Source organism: Talpa occidentalis, unplaced genomic scaffold (assembly GCF_014898055.3).
Source record: "Talpa occidentalis isolate TD23 unplaced genomic scaffold, MPIMG_talOcc4v2.1 talOcc4.10, whole genome shotgun sequence".
NCBI lineage: Eukaryota > Metazoa > Chordata > Mammalia > Eulipotyphla > Talpidae > Talpa > Talpa occidentalis.
Window position 1 is genome coordinate 3,817,107 of NW_023600993.1, and position 24,087 is coordinate 3,841,193.

The following is a 24,087-nucleotide window of genomic DNA, read 5'->3' on the forward strand; positions in this document are numbered from 1 at the left end:
TTTCATTCAGTGAAGGAAAATGATGAAATGAAAAATTGTGCATTTGGCCAGTCAACCCAATGCTATGTTATTTAAAAATGACCAGCTTTCAAGCAAACACAATTTCTACTCTTTAACTTTTCATGATGTGGTTCTATCCTTGTTGAGGCTGTTCGGAGGGTGATAATCGTTGTTAAGATTTTAATACAAACACTAATAATAAGCTACCATGAATGATCATACTCCCACCAGCTGCCCTTTGAAATAGGCCTTATGTAGAATGCTCTGTATGGAAAAATCTCTTCTAACTCCTCACAAAACATCTGTAGTATCTGGACTGTTATTGTTTAACTGATAAAACATAGGCTCTGTGAGAGATGCCCCCGCATCACACACCTCACTAGCAGCAGTGGTGGGGTGAGACCCAGGTCTGATTCAAACCCATGCTTCTTTCTCTTTGCTCTTCTGGTTCTTAGATTGTGAGTGACATGTCACAACCCCAACACAGAAGTTGCTCTTGGTTTCCTCATTGGACAATCCACCTTCGATATGAAGAATATAAGGTGGGGGTGGCTGTCCCTGTTCAATATGCTGTGAAATGTATTATTACTTGCTACAAAGACAAGGGTACTGAGCTCAAAGAAGGCTGCCCGGGTAGAGCCCTCATCTTACTGACTCAAAGCTACAATGACCCCCTGCCCTACCCCCAACAAAAGGGTGACGCCATTTGCAATTCACCGGGCACCTTTCTCTTGACAGAGTGGTGTTGGTTTTTGTCATTGTGCATATGGCGTCTCCACAAAGATAAACATTCAGAAACCAAAGTGGAATCAAATGGAGTCTTTGTCTCACAACTAGTTCAAAGGGCTTTTGAAAGATGTCTTAGCATTTCTGGCTTGGTGCCGATACCCCTAAAACACCAGGAAGGCTTTGACCCCAGATTTGCTAAACCACTGGAAGCAATTTACACACTTCCAAACGTGGTTTCTGATGACCCGGCTCTCAAAATTCCTGAGGAGGCATCTGAAGACATCCACAAACAGCGTGTCCCTAGAACTTTCTGTAACTATGGACACATCCTGTTTCTATGCTGTCCAGCCACAGACGGCCATGGCCGACTTGAAACACGGCTGTGTAACTGAGGAGGTACACTGTTCGTTTGACTTTGTTTTAAATCCTTTAAGTAGTGGGCTGTGGCTGTGGCTCCTGGACTGGGAAGAATAGTTCCAGAAATTACTGTATCTTAACAGGCAAGGATTTCAACCTGAGCCCACATTGGAATTAGCTCCCAAAGTTTTAGCAACAATATTTATCTGTAGCAAATTCCACTTAAAGGAACAAAATGTTTGAAATGAGACAAAAAGATGAACAAAAATTGTTTACAATGATTCAAAAGGAGCCACTGACATGCCAATAAGTGATGCTGATAGCAACCCTATTTGGAAAACCCGTCCCTGGCCATGTGACACGAACATACACAGGGACAGAGCAGTAGCGAAAAGCGTACGATATCCATATCTAGGGAAAAACAGTAGCGAAAAGCTCCATTAATGAGAACAGGAAAGACTCTTCTGAAGCAAGGGAATATTAACTTCTATTTAACTCAAATTCCTAAACTTTGGTAACTGACACAGAGGAATTATTTATTGACATCAAGTTGTCTAGTTGAAAAGAAGCCAAGAAAAGCACAGACCCTGTGCTAGAAAGAGGAAGGTGTCTTTCCAAAGGGGAAGTTTCACATGCTGCTCTCTGAGGGACAGTGTCCGAGAGGAGGTAGTTTTGAGTCTGCACTACAAGTAAATAACGAAATAGAAACGTCCTGTATTCATTGCTGCTCTAACCACTGAGTGTCGATCTACTCCTCAGCTGTCAGTGTTTCCATTCAGCAGCTCTGCTCCATCCCTGCAGTGTGCCCTCTGGTGCATGCCCGGCCTACCATCCAGCTCCACGTGCAGCTTCACGCCCACAAAAGTCACGTTGGCTTGTTGGTTTCATGGGGCAGACATTAAAGGTGCCCAGCACTGCCTGATCGTTTCCCAAAAAAGTTCAATTTTCCTCTTAGGTTTTGCTGCGTCAGTTAAAATGCCATTGTTTGAAGAAAAGATTGTCTAGAGTAAACAGAGTAAATCTCAGAATTTTCAGGGGCCTGTGTGCTATGGACATCACAGCTAATCAGAGGCAGCCCAATGCTAATTGGTTTTCTGCACCCAGATGGCATAGCAGCAGGGGGCCTGGGGTGGCCCAGCTCATGATGGCATTTTCATTTATAAACAAGATCCCTGTGGCTGGAGGGTCGGGAGAGCCCGACCTGGGTGGGCAGCTGCAGGTCTGGTCAAGTCTTCTCAACATGCCCTCCTAAGGGAGGGGGCCTCAAGCCCTGGTCCTCACCTTATGGCACTGAACATGGCATGTTCCCTGCCCTTTCTGTTGCTGACCTGGCACAGGTATGTTCAAGGCCACGGGTAGATGTCAGACAAACAGGGAGGCTTGGTTGAGTCTGGGGGCTGGGCTGGCCCATGGCCCCCCAGTCTGTGTCCAGTTGGGGGGTGATGCTGACGGAGCAGCATGGCTGTCTGGGGATGGGTGGGTAAGGACAGCTGCCATCCTCACCCGATGGGTAGAACCAGAAGATGCTCTGCGAGTGATCCTCTGGCCAGATGCTTCCTTGGAAAGGATTGCCGTGCATTTCGATGGCACGTTCAAGCGACCTTCATACTAAACGCTCACCCATTATCTAAGCTAAGGTCCCCAGGCAGTGCAGGGAAACTGCTGCCGTGCCCAGAGTGGTCAGCCTGGCAACAGCTAGAGATGGCAGGGTTGGACGGCTTGGGGCACACGCCCTTCTAGGGTGTGGGGCTGTTTATGGCTGATAAACCAGCCCTGAGATACAGGCAAGCGACGCTTCAGACTAGTTGAAGCCAAGGAGTGTGGGCTATGTGTAGCATGCTCTAGGAAAACAACCTAAGACAGGAAATCTAATATGTTCTGAAGTGATTTTTCTTTTCTACCTTCATCTATAATAGTCTAAGCAAGATAGAGCGATAAAAATTTGCACTTTGCTCAAAGAAGGCACAGTGACCCAAACTAACAGAACGCTCAACAGAAAGAGGTGTTTGATAGGGAAACAGAGAGAAATGCCAAAAAATCAAACCGCTGGAAACGGACATCGCCTAGGAATTCCGGAACACGCTCGTGCGCCCGCGAATTTGCTGTGGTTTTTGTCTTCTTCATTTTTGTGCTGCTTCATTTGTTTGGATCCCTAACATCCTCGACATTGTGTTATTTGTTTCGTTCGCTGGACTCATCACGCAGGCTGGTCAGCAGGACTGGACTAGGCTGAGGCAAAAGGGTTAGGAGGAAAAGCCAGGCCTGACCAGGTAGATCAGCCCTCTGGGGCCTGTGCCCACACTGCTCCGGCTCCAGCAAGTCAAAGCCAAAGCCTTGGCCCGAGAGGCCCGACTCCCCCGTTCCGAGGTGCTGGTGGCGACAGGCTGCCCGCTGAGCCCGGCAGAGGGGCGGCCGGTGGTCTCCAGCTCAGCCTCGTCTCCCAAAGCAGAAAAAGACAAAAAGAATAAAGAGGAATATTGTGTGCGTGCTGATTTTACACATGCCTGTGTGTTTACTTTTCCTGTAGACTGTGCACCACCAGTAAGAAAGAGTGTGCAAAAGTCTGTGACTTGGTACACTATCCCACCAACAGTATAGCTCTTGCCTGCTTCCCAAAAGGTAAGACCTGAGCTCGTTTTTATTTCCTTGTGTGTTCTTGTCTCCACTGAGAATTGGAAATGCCTCCCCGAGCACTGTGCCTAATGGTCTGTCCCACGGTCTGTCCATCCGGGGCCTTGAAGACGTGTCTCCAGGATGGCCAGTGGGCAGAGCCTGCGCGGTGGGCAGCTCCCGTCCCCGCCTGGCTTCTGAGGACCAGGCGGGGTCTGTGCAGTCTGTCCCGTCTGGGAGAGACAGTCGAGGCCGGCCGCTTGGCGATCCCTCCCATACGTGCCTCCCTTTCACCCACCAGTGGGGAGAGAAGCTTGTTAAATGTTTTCACTCTCGGATTTTAGGTAACAGTGCGGAAAACTCACGGGGAGGGAAGGGAGCTGCTTACAAGGCTAGTAGAAAGGTTTGTTCTGGCTTGGTTTTTGTGAGGTACGCGCAGAGAAGTGTCCGCCTTCCCAGAAATGGGCCCATTAAACAATAAAATGACTGGTCCCACCATCTTAAACACGAGACGCCCTTGGTGCCCTCTTGGCTGCAGAGAAGCAGCCGCTGGCTTGCCGGCGGGGCCAGCTGAGGTGTGTGGGTCACAGAGAAACCACAGGTCAGCGCGGGCATTTCAAAGGGGGGGCCTCAGTGGGGACCTTGGGGTCCCAAGATGAGTCCCACCGAGAATGTCCACGAATGCCAAGAGGATGCAGACTAAGAGCTTAGAGGAAACGGTAAGTTGTGTGATGTGGGCACAGGATAGGAACTGATTCGCCTGGAGGCTCCCTCCGACCCCGGGCTCTGGGTAGAGGAGCAACAGTACTGGCCGTTACTCCTGCCCTTGCTCCCCGCCCCAGCCCAGGCGATGCTGTAAGCCAGCGGGCAACATCTTGGCTTTGGCAAGTAATATAAGCTGGAGTTGGGGCATCCCAAACTGGGGGAGCAACACGGAGCAGCGTTATTAAAACCTGGGGGTGGCATCGAAGAAAAGGGTCCCTTTGGATTTCCTCTGAACCACCTGTTATGCTCAGAAAATAGGGAGACCCTCCTTAGGGAGACTGGGGGAGCAGGGGGTCACGTCCCGGGGGCGGGGGACTGCTGAGCTCTCGGCCATGTTGCTGGCAGAACTTCCCTCCGCTTCTTGTTCTCAGGGTGCTGTTCTGAGTGTGCATACCTTGCTTTATCTCTCATCCCTTTTGCTCCAAAGACAAGACAGGGGCACCTTCAAAGAGCGATTGCATTTCCTGTCGGTTCCCCACAGACGCTGGCAGCTCTCTGTCTCATTCTGGACCATTGTCCCTCATTACTTCCTTTTTCCTATCCACATCCTCTGTCCTAGTTGCAAAGTGGGGCGCGCTTTCTCCCAGGGCCTAGGGGAGCGCGTGCCAGCGAGATCTCAAGTCTCTGATGAGCACAGGCTGGTCAGACCACCAAGGCTTGCAGTGTCCCCCACCTCCCCGCGAGCCTGGGGAGAATAGAGGAGGGAGAGACCGGGACATGCCCGAGAGGCTGAATCTCACACTGCCTGGCGTTGTCTTCAGCTCCATCCTTGGCGGATGCCTTTGGTCTCAACAGTGCAAGATGAAAATATCTGAAGTACCTTCCACAAAAAAAACAACATGTGCTGTTCAGAAATAAAGATTTTGCTGCAGTTACCTGGTTTCAAAGATTTGGAGTCGGTGCTCCCTGCCCTGCCAAAGTAAAGGTAGCGGGACCAGGGAGCACCCCCACTCCCGCAGCTGCGGGGCGAGGACCAGGAAGGACGCTGGCCCCGGTCACGCGAGTCACGTGGGGGACAGAAGCATCTTGTCTGGGTCACCGCGAGCCTGCCCGTGTTGGAAACAGTCAAAGGAGGGGCTGTGTTGCGTGTGCAGATCGTTCCCAGGCGGATGCTGCAGGGACCCCAGACCATAAAGAGATGTGTGTAGACTCGAGAGGGCCGGCTGGCACTGCCACGCGGGGCAGACTCATATGCAGTCCCGGCGCCCGAACCAAGGCGAGAGGGAAACCAAAGCAAGCCTGTGTCTCGGGGGCTGGACTGAGCAGGTGCACACGCAGACTCGGCAACCTAACCTGGGTTAAGCCCCATTTCCATGCACCACCTCCAGAGACAGCACCCCGCCTCCCCGCCCCGGGGATCAGCTCCACTCTCCATGGCATGGGGAGGACCCTGCAGAGCGCCAGCCGCCTGCCGCGTTGAGGGTAAAATGCACTGAAGTAACCGAGCGCCATTGAACGGGCCTCAGCAGGCCAGGGACCAGGTGGCCTTGCACGGAGGGACAGTGCAGGCCATGGGGAGGGGTTCTGGGGAAAGACAGGGTTTCATTCAGCCACCAGGGCTCACGCAGCCCCGAGTCCTGCTTTTAGGGGGACTGTGCCTCCGAGCACGTTCCTGGTGACACTGGAGGTGTTCCACAAATGTGTTGAACGGCTGTATGATGGTAAACATCTCCTCTTTCTGCTAATTCCTATGCTGGGCTCGTCCACATTTTCAGGCCACTGGAAGCGCACAGCCCTGAGCTTCCCCGGCCTCTTTCACATACCCGAGAAAGGTCTGGGTTCACGCGAGCTTTCCTCAACTTAAAGCCCGTTTTCAAATACTCAGTGAGTGTGGCAGAGCAAAGAATATGTTACCCGACCTTCACGGGCAATGGCCTGAGAAGTGAATGCAGCTCTGGGGCCCTCCCGGCCCACTATCTGCCTGGAGTTCTGGAAATCACACCCTTTCTCACACCAGCCTGGTCGCTCTCCACATCCTCGAAAACCAACCAATGCTCATCATCTATGTTCTGCAACTTCAGCTTGACTTAAAAAATAGACAGCAGCTCACCCAAGTGGGGTTTATACCAGTTCTTAGCACAAAACAAACACACGTCATGCCCCAACATCATAAACACGATGTCAGATCCCATTCAAGGGTGCCGCCCGCCCTCTGGCCAGCATCGACGAGTGGTTAGCGTGTTTTTACGTTGCAACATCCAAGAAATGTTTGACCAGCCCCTCCCCCTGGGCCTGTCTCACCGACTTAGAACGGGGGACAGCCGGGGACGGTACCCTGGGGGAGCCCGGAGCTGAGGGAGACTTGAAGACAAGCGTAGGGCTTATGCAGCGCACAGAGGTTGGAGGGGGAGGCCTACACTGGGGCTGGCGAGCTCTGCCAGGAAGGCCTCACCCAGGAGGCCTGGCTGAGCTGGTCTCAAAGGATGAGGGACTCTGGACGGCCCAAGGCAGACACTCGAGGCCGAAGGCAACGCTGCACCAAGAGCCTGGGGTGCAAAAGAACACAGTGTGCAGGGGCCAGGAGAGCACGCGCATGCGGCTGAAGCGCTGCCTTGGGGAGGGCGTTTCAGAGGCACATGGGTAGCTGCCCAGCTGTCAGGGGACCTGCCTTCATGTCTGGGCCTTTAGAAATGCTCGGTGCATGGAGCTAGGCCCCTCCCCTTACTGACGACACGGGAGGCACAAATGGACATCTGGGTGGTCAGCAGTAAGGAAGCGCCAAGCCTGTGTCTCCCCCGGCAGAATTGTCTTCTTGCAGGTGAAATATCTAAGGGATGAAGACTTCCCGGACAGGCATGTTTTGTCCCTGATGTCACAGGTTTTGAAACTGTGTCGCAGATTTACGGTCACCTAACTGCCTCTGCCTTGTGTAACCCCTCGAGGAGCTGACCAGGTCTGAAGTCGCCCCGCTGTGCACCGGGGCCTGCGCGCATGGATGGTGGGCAGCTCCCCCGCGTCCCTGCACAGGGCGCCTGCTCTGCGCTCCCCCTGGAAAGGGCTCTGAGGGACGCGGGGCTGATCTGAAAGGGTTGCAGCTTTGCATTCGGTATAAACAACGGCTTGATCAGTTTGGTAGCTTTCTGATTACGGGCGGCGTCTCGGAGGCCGGAGCGCAGTCAGTCAGGGCCCAGGGCTCACGTGCGCGTGGAAAGGAAACTCCCCACATCCTAGCCAAGGGCGGTGGGCGCCTGCGATCCCCTCCTCCCACTCCTGCGGCTGAGCGGCTTCTCGGCACCGGGACGGCCTCATGTCCGCCACAAAGGACGTGTCTCCACTTCACAGACTTTTTTTTTTTTGACTGTACAATGGAACTTGGATGCATTTTAAATTAACTTTCTCTCGGACCAAAGGTAATCATTATTTCTCTTTATGATCCACATGAATATTCTCATTTTTTTTCTTTTCAACTTTAAGATTAGCTTTGGATTCTCTTTACATCTCTGCCCTCTTTCAGAGCCAGCTCTGAGGACCCCAGCTTGCACAGAGCGTTGAGGACACGTCTCAAAGCCTGTTCTTGCTAAGCCGACCCACACGCTTAGGGGAACGCGACGTGAGCCGGCAGCCCGCTCTCTGTAAGTGTGGGTGCAAGCGGTGGCTGTGACTGGGGTGAGCCGGCCCTACCCTCCGGCTGAGGAGGAAGCCCCAGCCAGGGTGCGAACCCTGGCTCTGATTTTAGGAAGCGCGTCCTCCGCCCCTGGGTCTCTGATCTTGGATAAGTCACAGCCCAGCCGGCCGTCGCTTTCCGCCTGTTTCAGACGGGAACACGCTTTCCCTGGCGGGCCCCGGGGAGACGGGCTTCACGCCTGCAAAGGCGCCTCTGCAGAGGGCGGTGCCCAGCCCTGCATCTCTCCACGTTTCCACTTGCTTGGCTTCCACTCTCTTTTTTGCTGGTGGCATTAGTTTGTCGCTGCCAGCTGTTGAGAGTTGCAGGGTTTGCCTTGAGCTTTCTGGGGGCGCCAGGTGCCCGGCTCCGTCCTGGGTCACTGTGGCCTCCCTGGGCCACTGATGGTCTCTGCACTTGGAGAAACTGACAAGAGGCCACCAGGGGCTCAGTGGGGCTGCGGAGGGCTGGGCGGGCCCAAGCCACCTGGCCTGTGATGCCCTCTGGGATCCCCCCCGGGGGCCGGGCCAGCTAGCAGCAGACGCTCACTTTACAAATGGTGCTCCTGGGGTGTGTGGCGTGGAAGAACAGCCATGAGCCGAAACCCTTGCTTGTGAGAACACACTGGTTTCCTGTTGGCGCTCGGACGTGACAATAAGATCAGTGAACAAAAGTCCAGAGATTCCAGCTGAGGCCTTGGATTTGGGTCTGTATCAAGCTGACATTGAACACAGACCTGCTCCGGAGGGTCGTCACAGGGCCTCGCACGCCTCGCAGCAATTTCTAGTTAGTGACCCTTGCGGAGGAGGCTGTCCATGCCCTAGGGCGCCCTGAAGTCTCCCTGCCGCGCCCCCGTCCCGAGTGTCCAGCACCCGCTAGATGGTGTCCCCACTTGACACATGAAGAAACCGAGGCTCAGAGCAGTGAGGTCGGCTCCACGTTACACACCGGGGAGGGGCACGGTGGCTGCAGGGAGCTTCTGGTCACACCCCTTCTCCTCAGGGGGACAGGACGCGCCTGTCTACGTGACCTAACCGTCAGCCTCACTGTGCTCATGACCTGATTCCCCAGCTCTCAGCTTCCTGAAGATGCAACCGCCTGTCTGGACCTCCGAGCAGGGGTCACACTCTGATGTCAGCACCTTCTGGGGCGAGAAGAGCCCCCCTCTCTGTTTCTCTGTGGTTCACAGAGGATAAGACCCGCCCACTCGTGGATTCTTCAGGTGGTGTGAAAAATTAAGACTGTAGTTCTGGCCCCAAGAACATGACCTCCTAGAGCCGGGAACGCCTACGTCTGAGCATTCACCGAAATTCACAGCACACACCAGAGCCCGCTGCCCGCCGGGGCTGAGGGCAGCCTGTTCAGAGTTAAAAGCACAAAGGCATCCTTTACTCATGGCTCGAAGCCGACTGCCCTGCGTTAAGTGGTGGAGATTTGGCAGGGGACACCCACCTTGGAGGAGGAATTGTTAGTGTTTAAAAAACGGCACTTCCCTGGCCCACAAGTGTGAAAAGTTAATTCCACCCACAGCTTCTTCACCAGTTTCTCTCTGATTTTGCCACAGCAAAGCTCTATAAAGAAACTCGCCACCGGGGTCATTATCGTCTGTGTGAGCTGCAAATTTGATTAAGTTGGCCTCCTAGGGCTCGCATGGAAAATGCTAGATTCTCCTTGTAGGAACCTAATTCCTCTTGCCCTCTTTTTTTTTTTTTTTTGGTCATGTTTGCACATTCCATTTGCATTTTAATTTCCCGTATTTTGTCCAAATCCAGGCTGAGACTGAGCTGTTGCTTTTCTCCAGGTGAAGAGCACCTGCTCCCTTGCCAAGGCAGCTGTGCGTGACACCAAAGGGTGGTCTGGTCCTTCGGGCCCCCGGGAAGCTGCTCCCATCACCACCAGATGTGACGCCTGGTAGGGACTTTGCTCTGGGACCGGGAGCTTCGTCCCGAGTGGCCCTGGTGCAGGGCCAGCTGTGTCTCCTCGCAGCCTGAGGAGCTCATCTCCCATGACACTGAGCTTCAGTCCAAGCTGGGTTGAGCTGCAGGGACAGTAGCATCCTTGGGGATCCCACTCAGCTCCTCAGAGAACAAAAGAAAGTGGAACCAGAATCAGGAGGGACACTACCACTTACGCCCAGCGGGCAAAATGCTGCCTCTAAAGCAAAGTGCTGCCCCATGCCTCAGTTTCCTCATCTGGAAACGAGACCCTCGGAGGGTGGATGTGAAGACCAAAGAGAAGGAAGGTGCTGAGCATGGAGTTCAGCACCAGATTGATTCAAACCTTAGTCATCACTGCGGTCCCGCCGTCGCCTGGATTAATGGGGTTTTCTGTTTGTGTCTCCTCCAGGGAAGAGCTTGGAGAAGCCCTGCGGAGCCTCTTCCCCATTTCATGTGCCCATATCTTTCTGTATCACGCACAATAAAGCCTGAGAGTGTCACGCATCCATCTGCATCTCATTTTTGTCTAGAAAAACCCACAGGATTTTCAGATTGAAATGTCAGGACGTCTCCAGCCTACTTAGTATTGATCATTTCTGCAGTGGCAAGGTCTTAAGGGTGCAGGTTCACTGCAGAGTCAAAGGAGCCTCCTTTGAGCTGCACCCCGTCACCTGGCAGGCACCCCAGACCTCCGGCAGAGACCTGCAACGCCAAGGTCACCGTGGATCACGACTACCTGCTGGTGTGCAGGTAGTTGAGCATATAGGACACTTTAAAAATCCTATGCATGGCTCAGCAGGTCTGCCCGAGACCCCCGAGTACCAACCCACGGCCCCCAAGTGCTCCCTTTTCTGTTCCAATACAATGAAAGAAATTGTCTTGAGCCAGAAGAAACTCGCCAAGCTGCAGGCACCAGTGTCCGGGGCGGGGGGACTGCGCCAGGAGGAAGGGCTGGTGGAGCGGCTCCAGCAGATGGTAACAGCTTTGGTTTCCTTGAAGGAGGCGGGTCAATGCCGCCTCTGGGACTGACGGGGTGATCACACACGCTCACTCACCAAGGGACAGATGCCCCCTGCAACGACCGCAAGGCCCGGTGTCCTCGGCGAAGCCCTTCACCTCGGCAGCGCAGGCTGGAAAGCTGGAGCTCAGCCTTGGGAACCAGCGCAGCACGACAGTCAGACTCGAGGGGCCAGCAAAGCTGCATCCGATCCACCTGTGGCTGGCAGAGCACCGCTTGCAGCAGAGAGGACGAGGAGGAGGGCCTGGAGGAGGCTCCAGAGCTCACAGAAAGTGTAGATGAGGCCTGGCCGGAACTGAGACAACTTCTGGAGACGGTAAAACTTGCAGGAGTTCCTGGGAGCTGCTGTTTTAATTACGATGGCCTTTTAAAACTCTGTCCCTGGACCTGATCCCATCGGGATTGCTCCTATTTTGCAGCTTGAGCCCCTCGGACACCGCAGCTTGCCCGTGTCTGCATATGCGCCCTTCATCCGCTGCAGCTAATTAAGCTGAGGAAACCTGGGGATCGTGTTGGAAACAAAGGTTAATAAAGTTCTTTGCCCAGTGCAAAAAAAAAAAAAAAAAAAAAAAAAAAATGAAAGCCCTATTTATGGCAGAGAATTTGCCAAAAAAGAAATCTGAAATGCATTCCGGGTCCGGCTTCAGTCTACTTGAAACCCTTTCTTCCTAACCTGTGCTCATCAGAACCGTCCCCTGTGCTGCTTCACACCCTTCCCCGGGGATTCTGATGCGCCCGGGGCTGGGAACTGCTTCCTTTGAATCCTGCCTGATAAGCAGCACGAGCCCAGTGGGGCTGAGGTGAGGGCGATCGCTTTCACGAACGGTGTCTTCCAGGATATTAATTAAAACAATGAATTTTTTCCCATGATTCTGGGTTATCTCACAGGCAGCCTCCGCCAGGTTCCAGGCAGCCATCTCGGGCTGTCTGCTCACGCTGTGGGAAGCTATTTCAGGGTCTTCTCTCTGGAGACGCTCGCAGTCTGGTGTTGCAGACTAAATAAAGATGATGCTAATTGGCGCTCCGCATGGCTGCAGCCGAAGGCATCAGCCATCTTTGTTGAAGGCTGGATCTCCATGGCAACACGAGATCAGAAGGCCAGTTCTTCTCGCCTTCTCTCCTGCACTCAGTGGCCACAGACCCGGGCCTTTTGGAGGCCCCGAGGGTGACCCGCCTCTACCTGGGCCTTCTGAGTTACCAGTCCAGCTGCCTCCATTAGCTCAGGGTCCCAAAGAGAGCCCTATTTTCAAATCTGGGTGTTTCTCTGCCGGGCTGGGAGTGGCCATGGTCAGGGTGGCCCCTGCTTGAGTCAGCACTTTTAGCAGAGGCGGGGGGTCCTCTTTGTGGCAGCCTGACATGCAGCTTCAGGCCGAGGGTGCTGGGCCGGTACTCCCGAGTCTCCAGCTCTGGCGGTGATGTGAGAGCGCCGCCTAGTCTCGCCGCATTGCTTTTCTCACCCGGAAAGCGGGTGTGATGCTGTAGCTGCCTCGCAAGGTAGTTGTTACCAGGGCTGCCTTGGCGTCTCAGCATGCTTCCCGCGGCGCCGGGCTCATGCAATGCCCATGACCGGCCGCGACGCCTGCGCTCACGGACGCCACCGGCGGAGCTGCTTAAGTGCTGGGTTTGTAAGGCAGCCAGGAGCTACCTGTGGCTCTTTAAATTTATTAACAATTACATAAAATTACACAGTTACATAAAATTAAAAACGTCCGTCTCTCGCATGAGATACATTTGAAGCTCTCGCCGGGCCCCTTAGCTGATGACTGTCAGGTCAGACAGCAAAGCGAATGCGGCACAGACGTGCTCACGGGAAGCGCCGCTGGACAGCACCGAGCCCCAGCCCAGCGAGAGGACGGAGGGGTGGACCAGCTGCCCCGGACCCAGCCCCCCCTAAATAGCCCGCAGGCTCGCTCTCGGGCACAGGGACCCCCCTTCTGTGGCGTCTAGTGGAAAGTGAACTCAGCCCAACAGTGGTTTCCAGACGTGGCTGCCTTGCAGATGGGAAGGTTCCCCTGCCCGTCATGTGCTGTTCCACTGGGGCGCGAGTCTGGTGGGAACACTCCGGTCTCGAGCTTCCTCTCGCTCTCGCCTCTCAACAGCATCGCAGCCTGGACTCCACGACAGCGCCTCTGCCCGATGGACTTCCAGGCGGCTCACTTCTAAGCAAACGGCCTCTAAACTATATGTAAATAACTTACTAGAAAGTGCTACTTCCTGGGCTGGGAGTCTCACCCCAAACCCACCAAGATGGCCTACAGCGTGCCAGCTCTTGGGGCAGCCCGGGCCACAGCGAGGACAGGCTGCCCTGAGCGAGGACAGGCTGCGCCTCCTGCAGGAGCTGACAATGCACAGGAGCAGGGACAGCGCGAGCTCCTCGTCGGACAGTGCGCTGACACCCAAGACAAGCATGGAAAGGGCTGGAAGGAGCCATGTGCTCTTGGGGGAGCGAGGCAACATGCTCACTGTGACATCAAGAACAAGGTAACACAGGGGGTGCCAGACAGAGGGGGAGCCTCTTAATTAAAGTTCGAGTCCAGCAACAGGGACCAGGTGGCTAGCAGGTGAGCTGGGCGGTGGGTCTGGCATCCCCCCAACACGACCACGATGCCAAGCACTTACCCCATGCGCACGCACTCAGTCATGACAACCTTGCCAGATACATATCGTTGGCCCATCACCCGGGGAGGAGAGCGAGGCATGGATATCTCAGGTAACTTTCCCAAAGGCACCCCTGTAATGAGTAGAGGATCTTGGGTACCATCCCCCACCTGGGCCCAGAGGTCATGCTCCTGATCTTGCCTGCGCACCAGTGGCAGGTGGTGGGCACCGGAGCGGCTGCGTCATCTGGTACAGCTGGAGCACAGGGCTTCGCAGTCGAGACATAGTCACATTTGGGGTGGCACTATCAACGCTGTGTGCAGGGGCGTCCTGCACATGGGAGACAGCTAAGTGGCATCCCTGGCTGAGCTCTACCCACCAGATGCCCGTGGCACCTCCATCCTGCAGTTGTGACATCATAAATGTCTCCAGGCTTTTCCAGAGGCTCTCTGGAGGAAGACCTGCCCCAGTTGAAAGCCACTGGACAAGCATATGATGCATGAGGCTGGCGAAAGAGAGGCAAATGCATTAAAACGCCACCATGAATAGCCCCAATGTCTACCCTGGAGGCTGCGGAGGCACCTGGAGCAGGATTAAGCCCTGGGGGCTTAATTACTGAAGAGCAACCGGAAAGAGAAGATGCAAAGTTCTAGGGTCAGACGCATCACGAGAGACACATGGTTCTGAGTCCTCGGCTGTTTGCTCAGAACTTGGAAACTGTGCACTGGAAAATGCTGAAGCTAAAGAGAGCAGAGAATCATCTGTAAAACAGTACAAAGTGCAGGCAGCCCTTTCACCCCGGGGCTTGGAGTGCTCCCAATCTCTGACCTGAAAGCTTAAAACTCAAAGTTTATTTCTGTCAAAGAGCTTCCGGGTTTGGGAACAAAATGACCCTCCAATTTTTAAAAGAAGCTCCGATATCAGACTCCGTGACACTGTGTGTGAACTCAGTTATATAAACTTTAGAAAGGCCATTGTTGTAGGGATATTTACTAGACACTTGGCAACAAAGGACAGAATGAGACTATCCCCTCCTTCCAGCCTGTATATGGACAGAGTGTCAAGCTAAGGGTGCATGTGGTCAGAGTTCTTTGATAAACACACACACACACACATGATATTGGCACCTTTTAAATATTCTGCAACAAACATGCTATTTTTATAAAATGAAAGATGGTCTAGAAATGATCTGATTCGACACCATAGCTCAATATAACAATTTTCTTCCAACAGAGGTGCTGGGAAAGCTAGACGGCCATGTGCAAAAGCTAAAATCCCTAGCTTCCATCATCCAGAAAAATTAACTCAAGATGGATTAAAAACTTGAGTGTAATACTCCAAGCCAGGAAAACCCCAGGAACAAACACAGGCAGGAAGCTCCTTGACATCAGCCTTGGTCACGGATGTTTGGCTGTGACTCCCGCAGTAAAGGCAATTAAAGCATAGCTGATGTAGCCCTAAGCAGGACTCCATCAAACTGAGAAGTTTCTCTCCAGCAAAGGAAGCCAGAGCAAAATGCAAAGGCAAACTAACTACCTGCTCCATTTGCAATTTATAGATAGGACATCTAACATACAAAATTACATATAAAGAATGCACACAACTCCAAGAGACAATCCAATTTAAATATGGGAAAGAATCTAAAAGCCTTATATTCTCCCATCCCACCAGCAGCCAACAGGTGCGTGCAGACAGGCTCAGCATCACTCACCATCAGGGAAACACAAATCAAAACCACAGCGAGAAAGCACCTCGCACCCGTTAGGATGGCCCTTGTCAAAAGATGAGAAATAGCAAGTGCTGGTGAGAATGTGGAGAAAAAGTAACCCTTGGACTCTGTTGGCAGCAAGAGAAATGGAAACAGCTTCTGTAAAAATGGTACAGACATTCCCCAGCACACCGAAAACAGGATCACCACGTCATGCGGCCATTCTACTTCCGAGTACACGTCCAAAGGAAGTGAAAACACTAGTTCAAAAAGAAATCCCCAAGTTGACCACCACACTATTCATAATAGCAAATAGAAACAACCCAAGTGCCCGTCCATCAATGGGAGGGAATCAAGAAATTGTGGGATCTGTGTGTGCGCATTTGGACATATACACGCGTGACCTCTGTACTCTGTATGTCTACACGTGTTCCTGCACAAACACATAGACAGTTGCTAGAACAGTATTCAGTCATAAAAAAGAAGGCAATGCTGACAATTCGTGACAATGTCAATGTGTCTCAAAGGCTTTGTGATAAGTGAAATAACTCAGAGAAATTCAAATACTGCACAATCTCACGTCAATGCAGACTCTAAAAAAAATAAAATTTAAAGAAAATAAACTTGTCGATATAGGAGACAGAGCAGTGACTGTTGACCACAGGTGGGCAAAATGGGTGAAGGAGGTCAAAAGGCACAGATCTCCACTTAGGAAATAAAAACGTGGGGGGCATCACGTGCAGCACACGACTCATTACTAGTGCCGCGGGGCGCGTTCGAATGGTGCTGGGAGTAGATCTTAAAATCCTCGTCACAAGACAGACACGTTTTAGTTATTGTCCTGGCTGTTCAGTGGCCCTCCTGTGGCTCTCACAGCCGCACAAGATATGCGACTATGGAGCCGCCGTGTTGTGCATTTAATGTCATAGAAGATGTCAATCACCCCTTAGTAAAAGTGAGTCAAATATGTACTTTGGAGGTGAGCTGACTCAGACCATGCCTCTGGCGGGGAGCAGACAGCAGCCTCCTTGGGCCATTCCGGGCACTCTTTAAAAACCACCTGGCGTTGTTCTGTTTCCTGCTTTGGCACCAGGGTTTTTACTGTGTTCCCGGGAGGCCGGGAAGGGACGTCTCCCCTGGCCCCCCTTTTCAGGCCTGCAGTGACGGTTCTGAACCTAGGACGGCTCCAAACTCCTAACCCTATTCATGGTGTCAAGGTGGACTCTTCTTAAGAACAACAACTTGATGGTTTTTCTGCGACCCCAGAAGGAGCCACCAGCGCGTCGCCCACAGAAAGCCCGTCCAAGATTGGAGTCGGGTTGGCAGCTAGAGAGACCAAACTCGAGGCGCCCGTCCCCCAACCCGGCTGCCTCACCTGGCCCTACAAGGACCCGTCAGGTGCCTCCAGGGCTGCGGGCGCTGCACACACTATGGTGCCAGATGTGGTGTTGGCACAGGGCTGCTGTTCCAGACAGTCTCCGTCCCCAGCTGGCACTTCAGAGGCTATCTGGACTTTGAGGAGATCAGCGCTGCCTTGGGAGCCCTCAGCTCCTCTTCTTGTGCTCAGATAAGGAAATGGTGTGGCTGCCCCATGACCTCGCAAACCTGCCTGGTGACCCAGGACCGTGGCCAGACAGGAAGGCCGGCGTCCGGGACCCACGACTCAGCAGCAGCCGCCCCCAGGGAGCAGCAAGCCCTCGGCTGGCAGCGTAATGGGAAAAATTCAAAATCGGGACAATTGTCTTCAAAAGCTTTGTTTTAAAATAGACGCACAAATAGAAAGCTTGAGTCTCCAGCAGGCATTCGACTGACAATTTCAAATTTTAAACAGCTGGAGTTTTTTTCCCCAAGCTTTACAGTTAGTCTTTGAAGACGATTACTAAGCTTTTAGGTTCTTCATAGATAGTCAGTGGCGCTGGTCATAAATACGCTGTAATATGGGCTTTGTTCCTTCCATGTGGAGGCAACTTGCAATGACTGATGAAAGATGATAAATCATCATCCAGCGGCCACGCACGGGGGGATGAGAGGCGCGGGGTGTGCGCTCAGGGAGGGATTAAAGACATCGCCCCGACACCCGCTAGACATGCTGGGCACCGAGTGGTGCCACTTTAAGGACACACACAGCGGGCGCAGATGTGAGTCATTTAAGGTGCCAGGAAGAAATTGGGATCCTGGGGTCAAGTCACCAGATGAGTCTCACGCTGGCTTCCCCCTACCCTCCGGAAGTGGAGTTTCTTCTTCCCCAAGAGAAACAGAGAGCTAGCTGCCAGGGAAGCACAACTCGTGCAATCCCAAGAGGGCCGTGAAAACAAAGCACTCGCCTCCTGTCCTCCAGGGAGCAGGAGCAGGAATTGGTGCCGACGATTTGGGGGGGTGTTGATTTGGGCCATGTCGTTGGCACCGCTCACTTGGGCTCACGTGTGGCGACAGACTTGGGCATAGCCACGGAAGGGCTCTTGCTGGCACGCAGCCCAGCTTCTCCCAGGAGATGCATTTCCGTCTCATCACCACTCTCCCTGGTATGTGGGGGCCTGGGTCTGGGGACTCACGCAGGGCATGCCCCTGATGCCATCACTTCTGCAAGTTGGGGGCAGAGGTTCTACTGGTGGCAGGAGCTTCATCCAGAAAACACCCTCTTATCCAAAAGAGTACGTGGTCCCCAGGCAGGGATTCCTACCAGGGACACTAACTCTGGTGACGGGCACTGTTTTTCCCTCCTTGGCATTTGTATCTTCACTCCCTGGCACCATCCCTGGCTCATGGCTGATGGAGAGTCCACTTTTTGAGCTGAGTATGTAAGGCAGTGGGAGTTGTGATGTATGTGTTGAAAAGCAACATTGAATTCAAGCAGTGGGTTCTGCAAGGGTGGGAGGAGAGGGGAAGAGAAGGCAGGAGAAGCTGCTCTTCTTGCTCTCCCTGTTCATTCCAGAGCCAGGTCTCCATGCCTAGGGGGAAGCGGAGCTTCGGCAGAAATGCACCTAGAAGCCCAGTAAGTCATCCTGGCCTCTCCAGCGTCTGCATTCCTGGCCTTATGAATAATTCAAGGCAGCGTGTCTCAGATGTTAATGTCCTGGGCTCACCCAGGGATCTTGTTAAGATGCAGGCGGGCATCTGACAGTTTGCTAACATGGCGTTTCTAACGAGGGCCTAACCAAGTCCATGTGTGGTCTTTGTACCACACTCTGGACTCTGTGCATTTAAGGGATTGTGAAAGATTTTGACCATGCCCAGCTTTTACCAGGCAAGCTGACTTCAAACTTAACCCTTGGGAGAGATTGCTTTATGGTGACCAACGCAAGAAAAATTACTTTGGGCTGGTCAAACCACGGGTGAAGCTTGGAAACTGCGTTGGGCGCCAGCTGTTATAGGGCAGCCCCGATACTGAACGGGTTCCTGGCTGTGGGTCCTCACCCGCGCGCTTACAAGGGACTTATGAATACTCCACTGCAGGCGCACACAGAAGGTTCATAAAAGGTTTATTGACAAGGGAAAAGGAAAGAAGGAAAATGGACAACTCAGGGAGAAAATAGGGAAATAAAGTCTTTCATGCGTCCTACCCGATCTGACGACCGGAAACCCAAAGTCACTCTCAGAGCTGGCCAGATGCTGCGAGCTGGTGGGGAGCCAACATGGGGGACCCCTCCAAAGCACACGTGTCTGGCTTTATACCAACCTGGCTGCTGAACCCCACCCTCAGTTCTCAGCCACCTTCCCCTCGGTGGTGATGGGATGTGGAGTTCCCAGTGTCTTTGGCTTTGGCCTGGGGTGGGGGTGGAGTCCACAAAGCCCGTATGGAATGAGCTTTAGGACAGCCTTTTCCCCCTATCAAGTTCACTGGACATAAGCATTTTCATCTCAACTCACAGAGTCACTGGGTCATTCAATTAAACCGTGAATGTGAAAACTTGACACAGATCAGTTACTGCTCTCTGAAGGCTCTTTATCGCTCTCAGCAGAAAACATAAAACCGGCAACACTGTAATTTCATTTACCAAGTGTTTAGGTTATTCTTGCAAGTACAATGGTTTAAAGCACCAAAAGTAATAAAAGGGTAAATAATAAAATATTCCGGCCCCGTTGGCACTGTCATATACACTGATCTTAATTACAGACTGCAGATTTCATCTAATTGCTAACAGTAAGTCGGCTCTTGAATAATTAGGAGGAGGAAGGGGTGAGCCTTCTCATCAGAACAGCCTCAGAGTACAAAAACACTTTTGTTTTTCAAATGTCACTATGACATTTTCAAAAAAAAATTCAAAAGAGACAGATAGTAAGAAGAAAATGAATGCAAATATTAGTCCAACATCGCAACCTAGCAGCGAGCAGACCAGGTAGTCCCAGGCGGGCGTGCAGAAGCTCTGACTGCTCAGCACTGACGGACTCCTGGGGTCGCCAGGGCCCTCTGCACCCACCTGTGCCTGGGCCCTGCCCCCGGGATCCTGGGCCTTGGGACAGGGGCCAGGCGCCAGGTGGCTGTCGAGGTGGCTGGAACAAGACCCTTTGCTCTCGGACACAGATTCTCAAGTCTCTGACCCAGAGTCTTCTGAGAGGCCTTTGGAAGACCTTGTTTGAGACTCTGCTGCCGGGTTGTCCACAGTCTGGACATGGTAGGAAATCTGGAACTGGCTCCGCTGCCTCCTGGGTGGGGGCTCAGTTGTGGAAGGAATGTTAAGGTATTTAGTTCAACGTCGACTCACTAGCAAGCCCGCCCCAAAGGTGGCACTGGGGATGGGAGGCAGCTTTGCCTCCAGCCTAAGGTGCTCACAGGCAGTCTCTGCACTCAGGGCTCTGCAGAGACAGCTCACTGAGCGTCACAGTGACCCCAGGAGGGACGGGGCCTGCATGTAGCCCTGCAGAAAACGAGGTGAGGGAGGGGTTTCTCAACTTGCCACAGTCACGTGCTTCCTTCTGAAATGTCCAGCGAGTTCTGTTAGAGTAAGAGGCAGAAGTCATTTTCAGGACTGACCACATGGAAGCTTCACTAAGAAGACCCATGGAAAACCACGGTGCCCTGTCTCCAAAATCAACACCTTTTGCTCCTCGCTGCGTTTCTCGCCCTTTTGCTTCCCTGCTGGTCCCGCTGAGCAGCAAGATGCTTAATGACTTGTTTATGATCACACCTACTCCTCACAAGGGGCTTCTCAACATTCCAGTCTTTTCCGTGAAAACTCCGAGGGTCCCGACCACGAGTGGGCATTTCATAGTGACTCACGGGCATGAAACAGCCACACACGCTCTCTGGCCAAGGCATATGGACGATGTCCTCAAATTCTTGAGAACCTAGTGAAACACTCATTTTATCTGAGCAGCTAAGAAGGTTGCAAGTGTTTTCACAGTAACTCAGACATGTTTAACAGTTTCATTTATATGCAGACAACCCAATAGTGCCCCCCTTATTGGAAAAGCGCTATGAAAATGTGATCGTGTGGATGGATTTTGAATCCCGTTCAAGCATTTCTCTCTCAAGTGTTTTCAAAAGCAATGGCGCTCCATTTACTGGTGCATCTGTGCTGCTAATGGGGTGCTCCGGCAGCCAAAGAGGCCCCCAAAAGGCTTCAGTATCAGTGGCAGAAGCACCCAGGGTAGATGATGCAAACGTGGCGCCCCTGCCCATGTGAGTCAGCTAGAAGGCCACGTGGCTGTCTTCCCGCCTACCTGGCCCTCAGGGCCCCGCACGGGTAGACTCCTCCTGGGGCACCCCAGCTCCTATCCACCGTGGGAGGAGCACACGCCGCCCTGAACCTCAAATCCAGGTGGGAGAGCACCTCATCAGCCGTGCTCCCTGCAGAAAGCAAGACCTGGCTCTTGCTCACTCTCTGCTTATTTCCGTCTTGGAAGCCTTAGTGCTAACCCCACACTCCCGGACAAGGCTCCTCGTCCTGGATAGATAGGCTCAGCACGGTCACTCCAGGCCTCGCTGGGCTGTCACGACAGTGTGTTTCTGCAGCCCAAGATGGAAGACCTCAGTCAACTCTGCTGCCCAAGCCATCTTTGGACAGCAAGGGCACTTTGCAGAAAGGACATTCCACAAAAAGAAAAACACAGAAAAAAATTGCAAACGATGGTGCCGAGAGGCACTTTCCACACTGTGGTCACTCGTTCCAACTAAGAGTCCCCCCCAAAAGGACATCTGCTAGCATTCTGCCTCACATCGTCCCTCTGAACAAAGTTAGATGGGCCGTCCACCTAACCAGAATGACCCGGGAGTCTTACAAGAAGAACCACAGATTCCCCAAGAGTCAAAGAACTCAGTCTAGCTGGAGACAGACCCTCAAGCTAATAAATACCCAACTGTGCTGTGAGAAACTGTTGTGGCCAAGAGCACAGGGGCTTTGAGGTCAAGGCTAGCTCTCTGGAGACGCTTTGCTTGGGCGATGTGTGGACATGGGTGAATGCAGAGTGATGGGAAAGCCATGTAGGCCATGAGAAGAGCATGTGCAAAGACTGTGGGGCAGGAGGAGGGCAAGCATGACAGCCAGGCCAGGGCCTCGTGATGAGAAGGAATCGCACGGGACGACAGCTCAGGAAACACTGTCAAGCCGCACCAATATTTGCTGAGTAGATGACAAAGGTCTGCCTTTGTTCTAAAAGCAAATGGGAACGACAGAAGAGTTCTGAACTAAAATGAAGAGCATGGTCTGATGTCCATGTATGAAGTAATCACCCCAGCAGGTGTGTGGCCCCAACATGGATAAACTGAGTTGAATCACCCAAACCTAGTCGATTTTGTTATGGTTACTTGTGCGTTGGATTCTAGGGCAATTTCTCCAAGATACAAGGCCAATTATTTTAAGGTCTTTATCAATAGACTTTTATGTCAAACCCTGTGTTGGATGGTATCTGCTTTAGCATGAACATTGCGGACGCTGCGGTCGATAAAAACCCGTGGAGTCGTTTCCATGGAGACTGACACTTGACAAGCACGTAGTAATGGCACAATAATTAACAGCACCATGTTAAGTTGGCACGGCGGCTGATAAGCTATCTTTTCTTTTTTATCAAAGCCGTCCTTTTGAATGGATGATGAAAACACAATTTACAAGATACCAGCAGATGGTGGAACTATCACGGTCACCAGAAATTTCCAACAACATTTAGGCCAGATGGACAAAGCTTTCCCAGGAACCTGTGCCTGCCACAGAAGGCCCTAGAGCCCTTTTTCTTTCCCCCTGCGGGCTCTCCAGCCAAGACAGAGCCGTTCAGGAAGCTTGTGGGTTCCTTGCCTGTGGGTTCCAGCACTGGGTGTGCAGGACTTGCCCTCCGGCCACCTCGTTCATGCTTCGCAGGATTCAGGCTGCACCAGGATAGAACATGTTGCAGAAAAGGGCCCAACTGACCTTATTTTCCATACTCTGTAAACTGATAATCCTAACGATAGGACTTTACAAGACATAGAATTTTATATGCCTCACCACAATTCTGCTTTCTTTTCGCCTTCAAGTCCAACAACACAGTGAAGAAATAATAGTACAGACAGAAAACAAAAGATGGCAGAATAGCTAATGGTGTGGAAAGCAAAGACTGCTAGAGGGGCAGAAAGAAGAAAGGAGCTTATTCTGCCTGGGGAAGTCAAGGAAGGCTTCCTGGTGGAGGAGGCAGTGCATTTGCATCTCACAGGCTGACTAGGAGGTGGTAGGTGAAGGCCACAGTCTGTCAGCTGAGACAGAGGAAGGCAGCAAACAGCAGGCATTTGAGTTCACAGATGCAGGAAGAGGGAGCTGAGGTCCTGTGGGCCGCTGACCAGGCTTCCGCTCACAGGGACTGAAGCATTTGCCAGAAGGAGGACAGGGGTTGTGTATGGAGCCTCAGAGGGCAGCATGGGGGGTGGGAAGCACCCAGCTGTGAAGCTGACATCTGGCGGCCTAAGGTTGTGTTTTACTGCAGCTCATGCCATCGCCTGGACCCGACAGAGCACCTGGGACTTGGGTGATGCTGGTGGGTAGGTGTGAGGCGTCTGCTCAAGCCTTCTCTCTCAGAAAAAAAAATTATATATGACCTACCTCTGTATAAATAAACAGACTAGAAATGTGATATATAAATAGCAATTATATCTAATCTTAAAATTGTGCCTGTGTACCCATTTGACATGCTGGCCTGCCACCCAGCGCACTGGCCTTCGGGGCGTCATGGCCGGACAGTCAGGGTTCTGGTGGCTGAGCAGGCAGCTCCCCCTCATATCAACCCGATTTCTCCAGCCTCTCTATGACGCGTGGGGTTTCCAGGCAGAATTCATGTAAGTTTGGGACCAAACAAGTTTGAAGACATCTGCTTTCAACATCTGGCATCTGCTTGGTGTCTTCAGTGCCCCGGCCTGGCTAGGCGGACCCCCAGGATTTCTGACCTTTCTCCAGAACTGGGAGTCGGTGGCCCAGTGCTGTGTCAACCAGGCACACTGCCAGGCTCCTGGGCCCTGCTTCCTTGGCCTGGATCCTATCCTTTGCCCCCCAAAGCGCCCTCTTCCCTGGGGCCTGTGGTGCTATCTGAAGAATTCAGGGGACCCCCTCTGAGTGTAAATGCCGGCCTTGCACAGGTGTAAGAATTACACTCTGCATTCGTTCTAGCTTGGGTTTGTAATTTCAAGTGGCTCATATTCTCCTTCAAGCGCATTAAACGTCCATCATCGGCCCCATCTGGGTGGAAGAATGCCTGATTTCACAGATCTCAGCCTATTTCCATTAAAAAAAAAAAAAAAACAACTTGGAAACCCCACAGGACTCATTTTTGCTGCTGCAAAAGATCTTGCACCCAGTGCAACCCT

The 24,087-nt window shown here is 52.6% G+C and overlaps 1 protein-coding gene across 2 annotated transcripts in view; it reads left to right on the top strand.

Annotated features, from left to right (window-relative positions):
* Window positions 1-24,087, top strand: part of GRM7 (glutamate metabotropic receptor 7) — a 573,942-nt gene that overhangs the window by 537,451 nt on the left and 12,404 nt on the right. The window contains exon 10 of one of the 2 annotated variants that reach the window (XM_054695086.1): window positions 3,614-3,795. The exons of the other annotated variant lie outside the window; for it this stretch is intronic. Coding sequence (XP_054551061.1) covers window positions 3,614-3,684 — 71 coding nt within the window. The 3' untranslated portion in view covers window positions 3,685-3,795. Of the gene's footprint in view, window positions 1-3,613; window positions 3,796-24,087 lie in introns of those variants that run through there. 2 annotated transcript variants of the gene reach the window in all.